Source organism: Cydia fagiglandana, chromosome 26, assembly GCF_963556715.1.
Source record: "Cydia fagiglandana chromosome 26, ilCydFagi1.1, whole genome shotgun sequence".
Lineage (NCBI taxonomy): Eukaryota > Metazoa > Arthropoda > Insecta > Lepidoptera > Tortricidae > Cydia > Cydia fagiglandana.
In genome coordinates, this window is record NC_085957.1 from 4,711,787 (window position 1) to 4,725,810 (window position 14,024).

The 14,024-nt window shown below is 39.5% G+C and overlaps 1 protein-coding gene across 1 annotated transcript in view; it reads right to left on the reverse strand.

Annotated features, from left to right (window-relative positions):
• LOC134677317 (cytoplasmic FMR1-interacting protein) overlaps positions 1 to 14,024 on the reverse strand; it is a 104,067-nt gene that overhangs the window by 29,558 nt on the left and 60,485 nt on the right. Inside the window, exons 7-10 of the mRNA XM_063535752.1 lie at positions 4,048 to 4,152; positions 3,128 to 3,213; positions 1,670 to 1,790; positions 838 to 1,029 (exon numbers count right to left, since the gene is read on the reverse strand). Coding sequence (XP_063391822.1) covers positions 838 to 1,029; positions 1,670 to 1,790; positions 3,128 to 3,213; positions 4,048 to 4,152 — 504 coding nt within the window. The remainder of the gene's footprint in view (positions 1 to 837; positions 1,030 to 1,669; positions 1,791 to 3,127; positions 3,214 to 4,047; positions 4,153 to 14,024) is intronic.

Consider the following 14,024-nt stretch of genomic DNA (forward strand, 5'->3'; position numbering starts at 1 on the left):
GGAACTGTTCCTAACAGCAGCAACCAGACACCCTCTCCCGGCGCAAATTCGACGGTGGCCCGCGCGAACGTTCCTGAGGCCCAAGATGGCCCTCAGGTAAAAAAAGTTAGGAGACCCCTGGTTTAAGCTAATTATGTAGGAGACTTGGACGGCTATAAAATGAGAAAACACCACCAACATAAACTACAAATTCCAATGAAAACATGATGCTTTTGGTGGCGCTGCCACACTATATCCATCGAACAAGTTAGAGCGGTGCGCAACAAGTAAGAGTTACGATTTCGATAGCATAGGCAGTGCAAGTGTTATTTATACGACATTTTCATAGAAGTTTGACGTTTAAAATAACACTAAACTGCAAAACGTAATTCAAGACCAAAAAAAGTAAGACAATGTTGCCACTGCAATAATTTGTTTGTAAAATTGAAAATTCCTTTTGATAAATAATCACGCTAAGATAATTTATTTATTAGTAATTTTACTCCTACGATTTAAAAAAGTACTTTTATTTACTCATTTTTACATAAATACAGGACGCGCTAGTAAAAAGTGGCAACATTGTCTTACTTTTTTTGGTCTTGAATAAAATTACGTGTTGCAGTATAGCACTTGTCTTTTGAAACTAATGCGTTCATACTCTTCGGCATCAGGTGGGCAGCGCGGGTTACTGGGGTGATCTGTAGGATGGAGGAGCTTCCACGGGCATAATTCGGTGAGCACTGAATACCAGGATGAGAGTAGTTGCAGGCCGCGCAGGCAGAGCTCGGTCACTGCCTTGTTCTCGGCGTCGGAGCCGCCCTCTGTGTATTATGCGGTAAAAACGTTTCTGAAGCTTACGCGTTCATACTCTTCGGCATCAGGTGGGCAGCGCGGGTTACTGGCGTGATCTGTAGGATGGAGGAGCTTCCACGAGCATAACTCAGTGAGCACCGAACACCAGGATGATAGGAGTTGTAGGCCGCGCAGGCAGAGCTCGGTCACTGCCTTGTTCTCGGCGTCGGAGCCGGCCTCTTTGAACGTTGTTGTCACCTGGGGAAAGAAACAGTTTGTATAATTTACATGTGATAAGACACCCTAAAAGTGTGTGTTCCTCACGGATCTGGGGCAGGTGGACCATCAAGTCGGCCTGCGGAGACGGTGGGTTAGGGCTCGAGGATAGCGCCCACCTGACACACACATAGTTAAGTTACAGCTTAAAACTTACTTCATTGCTGTAGCGAGCCAGCTCGGAGATGTAGTTCTGGTGTTTCTCGCGGATCTGGGGCAGGTGGACCATCAGGTCGGCCTGCGGAGACGGCGGGTTAGGGCTCGAAGATAGCGGCCTCCTGACAAACACATAGGTTTTAGCTTAAAACTTACTTCATTGCTGTAGCGGGCCAGCTCGGAGATGTAGTTCTGGTGTTCCTCGCGGATCTGGGGCAGGCGGCCCATCAGGTCGGCCTGCGGAGACGGCGGGTTAGGGCTCGAAGATAGCGGCCTCCTCACAAACACATAGGTTTTAGCTTAAAACTTACTTCATTGCTGTAGCGGGCCAGCTCGGAGATGTAGTTCTGGTGTTCCTCGCGGATCTGGGGCAGGTGCACCATCAGGTCGGCCTGCGGAGACGGCGGGTTAGGGCTCGAGGATAGCGGCCACCTGACAAACACATGGGTTTTAGCTTAAAACTTACTTCATTGCTGTAGCGGGCCAGCTCGGAGATGTAGTTCTGGTGTTCCTCGCGGATCTGGGGCAGGTGGACCATCAGATCAGCTTGTGGAGACGGCGGGTTAGGGCTCGAGGATAGCGGCCACCTGACAAACAAGTTATGTTTTAGCTTAATAGCCCATCAACTTGCACACTAGCGCCACTACTAAATACCTAATCGTGATTATTTCAACTAAACGACAGGTATTTTAAAAAAAACCGGGCAAGTGCGAGTCAGACTCGCGCACGCAGGGTTCCGTACCATAAAGAAAAAAAAAACGGAAAAAATGCAAAAAGAAAACGGTCACCCATCCAAGTACTGACCACGCCCGACGTTGCTTAACTTTGATCAAAAATCACGTTTGCTGTATGGGAGCCCCACTAAAATCTTTATTTTATTCTGTTTTTAGTATTTGTTGTTATAGCGGCAACAGAAAAACATAATCTGTGAAAATTTCAACTGTCTAGCTATCACGGTTCGTGAGATACAGCCTGGTGACAGACAGACGGACGGACAGACGGACGGACGGACGGACAGCGAAGTCTTAGTAATAGGGTCCCGTTTTACCCTTTGGGTACGGAACCCTAAAAAGGGGGCCACTACGTATGTACGTATTTTGTATTTAAGTGTGTTTTGAATACATCAAACTAGTTTTTATGTTGCTAAACGTAGCAGTTATTTTTAGACACAATTTATATTTTAAACCCTATATGAAACTATAAAGAGTAGGTTATTTCATTGTGACGTCACATGCTAGTGTTTTGACAGTTTGAAAAAGAAACTAATTTGACTAGTAGTCAAATACCCTAAACCCTAGACCTACTCGTATTACTCACTTACTTATTATCTCCGTTGGCTCAGCGACCCAAAATGAGAATTGGCCGCCGACACAAGACAGAGCCACTTTTCTCGGTCGGGCGATTGTGCACTACAATGAATTTTACTGTCCGGCAGTCCGAGTTTTTACGGTCCGATATGGCACGCCATTAAATGTATATAGTAGCTTGTGTCTAGACGTAATTTTACCGTCCGACATTTTACTTTTCCCCATTCCGGACAGTTTTTTTCCGTTCCGAGATGACAGCTATGAAAAACGTGTTTATGCTTGTGCACTGCGTCTGGAATTAGTATTATTCATGACTTGGCCGGGCGGGGGCGGGCTAAGGGGCGTGTGTGTTTCATGCCACTGCGCCGCGCCTGCGAGTAAAAAGACGGACAAGTGCACAAGCCAATCATCCGTTTTTTTCATGCCATATCGGACCATGAAAACTCGGACTGCCGGACAGTAAAATTCATTGTAGTGCACAATCGCCCGTCCTGTGCGACCTCTCGCCAATTGTTGCATGACTCGAAGTTCGCGCACATCCGCCTCCACCATGTCGCCCCAGCGATACCTGGGGCGTCATGGGTTTAAGGGATATAGTTAATGTAATCTTGACTTACTTGCTCGGATCGTAGTGTTTAGATCGCTTGATGTAATTAAACGGCGCGATTTGCATATCGCCGAATAGAGGCACCACCTCCAAGTTCTGTACAAATAAAAATGTTAAAAACAAGTTCATCATCATCATCATCTCAGCCATAAGACGTCTACGGCTGAACATAGGCCTCCCCCTTGGACCTCCATACGTGCCGGTTGGTAGCGACCCGCATGCAGCGCATAAAAATTAAAAACAAGTTACCAATAGGGAATATTACGTGAAGCTCTGCGTAGGGGGCGCCACTACCACAATTACTCACAATCTGAGTGTCTAACGCAAACAAGAGAATCGAATTTTTGTTATCTAACCTCTGCTGTTTCAATTGATAGGCCTTTTGTTAACAAACCGCCTTGATGTATCAATGTCATAATTCATTGTCTGTGAAAATTTGTCAAACAGTTTAAGGCACAGTATATATAAGTTACTTTATGGTTTACGACGGGTGCTAGTGCTGCACTCTAGCGGCAGAACATTGCAGTAATACCAATTGCGATCAATTAATGTTTGCATTGCAAAAGGGTACCTGGGTCAAACACAAGTTGTAACGTTTCATGTGTATGTTCCGTATAAACTCCATATAGACCACGGAACAGGAACAGACCTCCAAAACCAATAGCATTTAATAAAAGTGGTTAAGGATGTTATATAGTGAACTCTCATCGACGTCAGCTGCCACTCCGTATGAGGATTGAGAAACACCAACCCCTGATGCGATGACAGATGAAATTTACGCCTGGCCCGCGGTCTAATAGTGGCATTATTTTGACGGTTCCAAAAAACAAGCTGTTTTTGTTTTTGTTTGTTGTGCTGTTGTTTTTGTTTGTTGTGCTTGCTGTTGTGTGTGTTGTTTTGAGTTGTTGTGTTGTTGTTTTAATTATTTACCTTGAAGATCCTGTCGATCCGGTCGAGACGGATCTTTTTCTTCTGGTCCAGGCGGTTGATGTTGCAGGCGTCAGAGTCCATTAGGAACAGTCCGAAGCCCATCACCTGGAAACAACAGATGATGGTTAATGTAAGTAATAGTTACTAAGTATTCTATAAAAAAAAAACCGGGCAAGTGCGACTCTGACTCGCGCACGAAGGGTTCCGTACCATAATGCAAAAAAAAACAAAAAAAAAGCAAAAAAAAAAACGGTCACCCATCCAAGTACTGACCACTCCCGACGTTGCTTAACTTTGGTCAAAAATCACGTTTGTTGTATGGGAGCCCCATTTAAATCTTTATTTTATTCTGTTTTTAGTATTTGTTGTTATAGCGGCAACAGAAATACATCATCTGTGAAAATTTCAACTATCACGGTTCGTGAGATACAGCCTGGTGACAGACGGACGGACGGACGGACGGACGGACAGCGAAGTCTTAGTAATAGGGTCCCGTTTTACCCTTTGGGTACGGAACCCTAATAATAGGGTCCCGTTTTACCCTTTGGGTACGGAACCCTAAAAAATTGCGGGACCCACTCAATGAGTTGGCGAGTCACCACCTGTCATTTACAATTTTGAGACTGATTGTCACGGCAGGTGTCCTCTAGTCTCTCCCGTAGCCCATTATCCTGTCCATCCAACTTTCAAATCTATAGCCCATGACCTTAGTTCCCATCGCAGCACAAAAGTGCTGCACTGCAATAGTCTTGGCACCTGGCGGGGATGGTCCCCGTCCGGATGTATCACATTGTGCGTTCGGAGATGGTATCCGCCACGTGTATCCCTTGCTTTTAGATTAAAGTGTCTTAAAGGGCCTCTGCGCTGTTGGCTTCGGCCCCACGTACGCCTCCCAAAGGTTCGGGACCCCATGGTCCCGAGATATGGAAGAGACGTACAAATAATAATTTAGCCTATATACGTCCCACTGCTGGGCACAGGCCTCCTCTCAAACACGAGAGGGTTTGGGCTATAGTCCCCACGCTAGCCCAATGCGGATTGGGGACTTCACATACACCTTTGAATTTCTTTGAACTATTCTATACAATTCAGTATTTAAATCAGTGTTATTCTATACAATTGTGGAAATATCATTTATTTACAATATATATATAATGGTACTACTAAACGAAATTAATAACTAGCTTAAATCTAAAATAGGCATTGTACGAAGGATGCTGGCGGCATTTTCTCGCTGTATCGCAATGCTGATACGTCGTGTGAGGTATCCGCCAGCTCTTCGGTCACCAGTTACGTCAACCAGACGCTTTCTGCGAACAACTGATGGGCGCTGAGACCCCATGGACCTAGAGTTTCAACTCCAAATGGTAAAAAATGGTACTTCTATACAATTTAAGTATATAAAAACCTCCAAAAGGTAGGGTAATATTAAGGGCCAGTTGCATTAACCAAAGTTGGCGGATTGATCAATGTCACTTTTTGTGAACGAGACGGTTTGGTGGAGATTTTTTTTCCAAAGAAATTTTCTAAATCAATCTAAATAGCCCCCGAGTAAAAATTGTCCCGATGAATTGAGAATCACCTCCTTTTTTGATCGGTAAAAAAAATATTAAAAACAACAATAATGTAAATATTGACCTAGAGAGACTCTCGCTGGGTGGCTGGATCAAGGGTCAGATGCAGAAGGCGGTAATTTTGGACACGGCGCGTATAGTACGTCGGTTCCTCACTCTGCGGCCCTGACCACCGGCAGCTTGGGCCCTGCCCCGCTGCCGGCGGCACCCTAGGTTAGGTTTTTTTATAATGTGTTTATATGTATTTTTTATTGTTTTGTAAGTGTTTTTATATTTTACTTTTATATTCATATTATAAATGACCTAGCCTAAGAAGAAAGATTAAATACATAAATGTAAATATAGAATAATGATAGTAAAATAAGTACATAATTAACAACTAGCCACACTGAAACAGCAAATTCCCTACCTAAGCAGTAAATTTAATTTAGCCTAGTCTTATCGCAATACCAAGCGTGGTTCAGCGAAATATGATTGATACCTAGTGTAATAACAGCTACGAGCCTACGACATTCGGGCGTAACTGATGACATGGTGTTTTGTATTGTTGATGTTTATACATTCTTATGGGCCAAGATAACCACGGAGTGGGTGCCCCATGAGTCGAACCGGAGATGCGGCAGACCTCGTCGGCGATGGCGGGATAACTTAGACTCCTTTTTGAGAGACTGGCCAGATGCAGCTCAAAATCGGGAAGAATGGAAGAAGAGGGGGGAGGCCTTTGCCCAGCAGTGGGACACAATGGGCTGGTAATAATAATTATACATTCCAACTTATTAAATAGAACAGGCTCGCAATACACTAAACTACATTCTGGTGAGATATTTTTAAACATATACAGTGTGGAAAAATAAGTCGGGCCCTGGAGGGAAACTACCTTAAGCCCTTAAGTTGGCTCATTTTACTTAAAGGAGACATTCCTTTATTTTCAAAAATAAAACAAAACTGCATTGAAAGATTTCTCTTTTTCTTCAATTTGGCTTGTCTAAAAAAATCTTGAGTACCTACTGAATATTACATTTTATGGATATTTTGTACGACAGACGAGTGTAAGACCTAATGTTTCTTGGAGAAATGTTATCATTAACATTAACTGTATCGACTCTAGTAGAATAAAATTGCGAGTGTTTATTTTTTGGAATTTTTAGTCGGTTCGAGGTAAGCCCGACGAGGAAAGCGAGTTATAGAAAATCTTTGAATGCAGTTTTGTTTCTTTTTAAAAATAAAGGAATGTCTCCTTTAAGTAAAATGAGCCAACGTAAGGATTTAAGGTAGTTTTCCTCCACTTATTTTTCCACGCTGTATATTATATGTATGACATATGACGTATGACACTAAAGTTAACTAAAACTCCATAAAGTATTTTTATGTTATTAAACTGTGATATTTTAAGAACAGAATACAGTTTTCAGTTATCAATGTAATCACTAATCATATTATAATTAAATTGATCCTTGAGATATCAATTGAACCCAATTATTAATTGGAACTGTTTACCTAATGAGCCTAATATCAATTTTATTAGACATAGGTATTATTAGGTAATGTTATACATGCTGTAACATGAGTAAACCGAATAATTTTAACAGCGTATTCCTGATCATATTTAGAGACAAAAATGTTCTATAAACTTTTTTTTTAGAAACGTCTAGTTTCAGAGATAATATTAATTTAAAAATAAACAAGTTTTAGTTGTTACATAATGTAAAACGCCTTTTTGATGATAATGTTGCTGCTATGGGACGTAGTCTAAATATCCTTATTGATAGATGTCAAAAAGTGACAAGTAACACTTTGCAAAAAGAAGGTTTTACGAATTAAAAATGTGAAAATCAATTTTAAGTAACAAGTTTACCAATAACATTTATTTTTTATGTACAAATATGTACATTCAAAAAATTTAAAAACCTAAACAAAAAAAAAAATTTTTTTGGCGAAATTGACCTAAACTCATACTACATTTTTTCCTTCTTTTGACCTCAGAAATGCGTGGTTAAAATTATTCGGTTTCCTCATGTTACACCGTGTATTATATTGTAAGGTTCCGTATGTTTATTTACAGTACATATGGTGCTTTACCGCACTACTTAGTGTGATAATAAATATATTACGTGACTAGATATTTCGAAAACTTAAAGGGCCATAGGGGCTATTCATAAATTACGTCATTTCAAATTGGGGGGGTCTGGACATCGGATGATGGTAGCATGACGTAGGAGGAAACGGGGTCATTCGAAGCATGATTTTTGGATGATTTTAGGAGTGGGGGGTCAAAAATCGTCAAAAAAAGATGACGTAATTTATGGACAGCCCCATATGTACTGTAAAACGTTGTACGATACATGTGCGAACAGTTAATTCGCAACTCGCACTCGCAAACAGTCCCTTATGTCGTGTTTTAATTTATCACCACTCGTTGCGAATTTCCTACTTTTCTCACTTGTATTGTATCGTAATGTAGGTGTGATAAATCCAATAAAAACGTTCGCAAATGTCATTTGCTAGATTGCAAAAAACCCGGCAAGTGCGAGTCGGACTCGCGCACGAAGGGTTCCGTACCATAATGCAAAAAAAAAAAAGCAAAAAAAAACAGTCACCCATCCAAGTACTGACCACTCCCGACGTTGCTTAACTTTGGTCAAAAATCACGTTTGTTGTATGGGAGCCCCATTTAAATCTTTATTTTATTCTGTTTTTAGTATTTGTTGTTATAGCGGCAACAGAAATACATCATCTGTGAAAATTTCAACTGTCTAGCTATCACGGTTCGTGAGATACAGCCTGGTGACAGACAGACGGACGGACGGACGGACAGCGAAGTCTTAGTAATAGGGTCCCGTTTTACCCTTTGGGTACGGAACCCTAAAAAAGAAAGGATAAGCTGAGGACCTACCACAAAAAAGAAACTCAATATTTCGTTATCTGCCTCTTTACTTTGCATATTCGAGCGTTAGAGAGGCAGATAAAGTCGATTTTCGTTTTTCGTCCCATTTAAATACACAAACTATCAACTAATAACAGATCGGCTAGACAAATGGGTCGAACGGTAATATTAATAATACATATAATTAAAAACCCGGACAAGTGCGAGTCGGGCTCGCCCACAGAGGGTTCCGTACCCTTTAGTACCTATTTGTTATTATGGCGGCAACAGAAATACATCATCTGCGAAAATTTCAACTGTCTAGCTATCACTGTTCATGAGATACAGCCTGGTGACAGACATACGGACAGTGGAGTCTTATAATAGTCCCTTTGGGTACGGAACCCTAAAAAGAAGGTTTAGAGTCTAAACTTTAGACCAAGGTGGCCCAGCAAGGATCCCTAAACATTCCAAGGTATTCTAAAACGGATTAAGTTCATTAAAATCCTAATTACAGTTAATCTACACCGTGTTTTTTTTGATTTCCGTTAATTGCAAGGGTGCATTCCTGAGCTTAACTAAATCAAGTAACTTTCTCAAAGACGCCGATATTCTAATTAACTCCATTTTGGAGATAACCAATAATTTATTTTTTTCCTATAAGGCCTCTACAAGCGTGTACACTTGCTTTAGGGCTGGTTTACATATTGATTAGTGTTTAGAATGAGTTCATACATTTGCTACTAAACTTAGTACAATCTCGGTCGATCGATGTTCGAAATGACATTGATATGTCACAGATTTCAATTGTTTGGTTGAGTTAAATGTAATGTCCGTGTTACAACAACGCTATATGCTACATTTAATTACTTTTTATACCTTATTATTTTTGTAAAAAAAAGGAAAAAAAAATTTTTTTTTTTAATTAACTTTGCCATTTCGTTCTTTTAAACGTACTTAACCATACCCCGAAGTTAACGGAATTCAATAAAAACACGGTGTATATACCTTAATGTTATTGTAATGTGTGAACTGAAAGCCAAAACGACATAACCGTCATTCTGTTCGCGGATAATATTTACGTCCATAGCAATTAGGACTATAATCGCGTGTTAAATGAAAATGAGTCATTTCGAAGTTGTATTTATGAGGTGTTAAGAAGAATTTCGTTATCAACGGTTTGTTGATAGTTGAAATCCGGTGGTTTGTGTGGTCGGTTGTGTGCTGTGCTGGTTACAAATTGGTTATTAATAGTTCAGGTATGTACAAATCATTTATTTGGGATCCTATCTCATCGCATAATAATTGATTGTCATAATAAATAATAATAATAAATAAATAAATAAATATTATAGGACATTCTTACACAGATTGACTAAGTCCCACAGTAAGCTCAAGAAGGCTTGTGTTGTGGGTACTCAGACAACGATATATATAATATACAAATACTTAAATACTTACATAGAAAACACCCATGACTCAGGAACAAATATCTGTATCATCATACAAATAAATGCCCTTACTGGGATTCGAACCCAGGACCATCGGCTTCGCAGGCAGGGTCACTACCCACTAGGCCAGACCGGTCGTCAAAATGTACTTAATGTTACGCATAAATCTCTTTTCGCATATTTTTTCTCCAGCTGAAACAGAAAGTATTTTCGAAAATATTTTGCATAGGTTGTGTAGAATAGATTAGGTTAGGTTTGTGTTATAATTTTTCATAAATGGTAATATTTCCAGCACAATAACAATTATGCGAAATGAGTTTTATGCGTAACATTGCATTAGGACAATCAATTATTATGCGACCCAATATGGACCCCATTTATTTCTGTATTAATCAGATGGGGTAAAGGAAATGGTTAAATTTCCAAACGCCAGTAATTTATAAAAAAAAATGATATATGTATGTTTATAACGCTCGCAGACGTTTCTACTGGATAAAAAAATTGTGCCAACAGGAGTGGTCATTTCTCCATACAAACGTACTCGACTGTTTCCTCCGTGGGTTTTGAAGCTAGCAATGATTTTTTCAACATAGATTAATATTGTCAATATCTGTGTCGGACCGTTTAGATTTTTTTGTTATTTTAGATTTTTAAGGCGCTAGAGCCCTTCAAAAATGGACAAAATGGCCTAATCGACTATGCCGTAATGAGAGGCGTGGTATTCAAAACTGATATAAATTAGCCAAAAAAGCAAAACGGTCCGACACAGATAATTTCATAATCATTTATATTTTCAAATTTGGTTACGATTGGTTAAGTTTTGGAGGAGGAAACAGTCGAGTAGACATATCCGATCCATATCGTTTCAATGTCCAGTATTTGACGTATTTCATTGTTCGAATAATAATAAAAATAAAAATTCGTTTATTAAAAGTCTTTCTTATATAAAATTACATAACTAGCTCAGTGATCCCACACTATATAGTTCGTTTTTTTTAGCATTAGAAATTAGGTAAACAATCTTGATGTGTCTTTTAATTGAAAAACACATTTTAATAATATTTTACGGCAAATATGTAACAATTATGAATCTAATACGATCATTTATATTCTTCTGCTTTCATAAGTAATAGTTATGGGTTTTTAAAAAGCGTTTTTCAATTAAAAGACTTGGTAAGATCGCCTACCTTCTTGCAAGTTCTTTCTAATGCTAAAAAAAACGAACTATAGGCTAATAGGCATGTGTCGTGGTGACCGCTCTACAGAATTACCAAGTAAGTACATAAACTTTTGGGGTATCCTCTAATACTAAAGTTTCTTAGGTATATACATTGTAGATACGGCTGTAAAATTGTTATAAGTAGGGTATAGGTTCGTGTTCTTAAATAGCAACCTTTGTTGCGGGGACAGGCCCACAGTTGTCCGGTTGTTTATTGTAAGCACTCACATCTGTGTGAAATGTCTCGATTGCCGACACAACAACAGAACGACACGAAATCAACACGTGTATTGATATCGTTTCAATGTCTAGTATTTGACGTATCTCATTGTTCGAATACGGCTGTAAAAATGTTATAAGTAGGGTTTAAGTTAGTGTTCTTAAATAGCAACCATTGTTTCGAGGACGGACCCACAGTTGTCCGGTTGTTTATTGTAAGCACTCACATCTGTGTGAAATGTCTCGATTGCCGACACAACAACAGAACGACACGAAATCAACACGTGTATTGATATCGTTTCAATGTCTAGTATTTGACGTATCTCATTGTTCGAATACGGCTGTAAAATTGTTATAAGTAGGGTTTAAGTTAGTGTTCTTAAATAGCAACCATTGTTTCGAGGACGGGCCCACAGTTGTCCGGTTGTTTATTGTAAGCACTAACATCTGTGTACCTACCTACCGCGAACCACGTTCGCCGTGTTGCCTCTCTGCCACACTTATAGATTCTTACGTAAGTGTGACAGGGTGGCAACACATCGAACGTGGTTCGCGGTAGGCCCTCTGTGTGGAATGTTTCAATTGCCGACTCAACAACAGAACGACACGAAATCAACACGTTAATTGTTAGGGTTTCTCATTGTTCTCTGCTCTATGCCGTCAGCTGTGTGCGCGGTAGTGCCGCCCGCCTGGCGGCTATGGGACTAGGGTTGCCAGATCGAAATGCGCTATTATCGGGAAACAATATCAATTTTTCGGGATTTTGGAACTTAAGTCGGGATAAAAAATACATTCAAATTAAAGTAATTTTATTAAAAACAACGATATTTTACATTATTGGCACTACGTCAGCTCGCTCGCTCGACAACAGTTCGGAACTTGAAATTATTGTTTTATAACGTGAAGCTGTTTTTCGGGACAGTTTACACTTTGTCGGGAATCGGGAACACATGCTAAAAATCGGGAGAATCCCGCCAAATCCCGACCATCTGGCAACCCTATATGGGACACAGGTATATTTGCATTGAATTGACATATATACTCGTAAGACGGGCCTTACTGTGACTACCTAAAAACACAAATACTTACATTTTATTTGTTCATACATTTCCATACTGCACTACTGTCCATTTTACTATGGAAATTGACAATGACAGCGACGCGTTCAGTACCGGTAGTGCAGCTGCGGTTAGAAATGGAATGTTACCATTAGTGTCTCCGGAGCCGCTTTGCTCGGAAGTCTACCTTAAGTTGTGTATATACGGTGGCTAAAAAATAAGTGCATTCCCGTTGCCACAGGGCGGTTTTGGGATTATACTAAGCAACTTGTACTATGGGACCGATCCCGAAATCGCCAAAAAAAATTTGGCTGTTTCATACTTGCTATTACAGTTAGTCTCGTTACAAAAAGTACTGAGGTTGACTGAAGTAGCATGACACATAGGGGAGAGGGGGGCACCCTGGTACACGTTTTACATTAATTGTCATAGTTCAAAATGTTACTTATTGAAACCAGTTTTAAGCCTCTACACGACAACCTACGTTATTAACCTATGTAATTACGGCATTTGCACACATATAAAGCTAAAGATAAAAGTACAAATTAGATTTTTGCTACTCAAGGAATAATGTGCGATACTGCCCCAAGAGTGGGTAGCTTTGAACTTACATGGGGCAGATTTGAAAAATGGGCTGTAACGGCAATAATATCGAGATATACGCCTTTTTTTTCTGTACTTGGGACAGTTTGTCACTAGAAATAATCGTGTTAACATTTTACTCGTATAATTTGCAGTTACAACAAAGTTGGGGTAGTTTTGTACATTAATGTTTTTTGCGGTGTTCAAAGGTGCCTCAGTGGGGGTACCTTTGAAAAGTATTGAAATCTTACTAAAGCTACCCCCTTGAGGCAGTTTTGCACACACAATAGTGAAAACTACCCCAATATTTTTTTAACAACGGATTAAATGAGTATTAAATTTATTATATTTTATTTCTCTGTGAATCTCTTTTTTTTTTAATTCCTTACCATTTTTACCCGTTAAGAAAAAAAAAACAATCAATTGAAATGTCTTAATTATTGATAGTACACTAATTTCATATTTTGTAATATTGTACCTAAACGCAGAATTCTAATAGATATTATATTAAACAAGACTAAACGTTAGAAGTACTGAACCACACATAGTTCATGGAATTTAGGTACCTAAATGCATTATTAGCATTTACTAAAATAACTAAAATATTATTACTGTTTCAATTTACCTACATTGCAGTTAATATAGGGGCAGATATGAACACTTCTTATGGCCGGGGTAGTTTTGAACAGACTGCCAATCAAAACTGCCTCCTATTTTTTTTTCGAAACTACCCCAACACCTATTTAAAAAAATAAACGTCGTTATTTTCTAGAAAAATTGCAAATTTCGATAATTCATCCTTCGTCACTAAACATAATAGATTGTTCTATCTAATACATTAAGTTTTACTTAACACTTCCTTCAAATACAGCCTGAGAAACCTTACAAATCTGCACAAATACCGCTAACGGGTAGCATCGAAAACAAACTTAGCTACTGGTTCGTTCATATTCTGTCAAACTTCAAATCTGTCAGGAGACAGTTGTGTGGGTCGATGTTGCAAGCCTAACA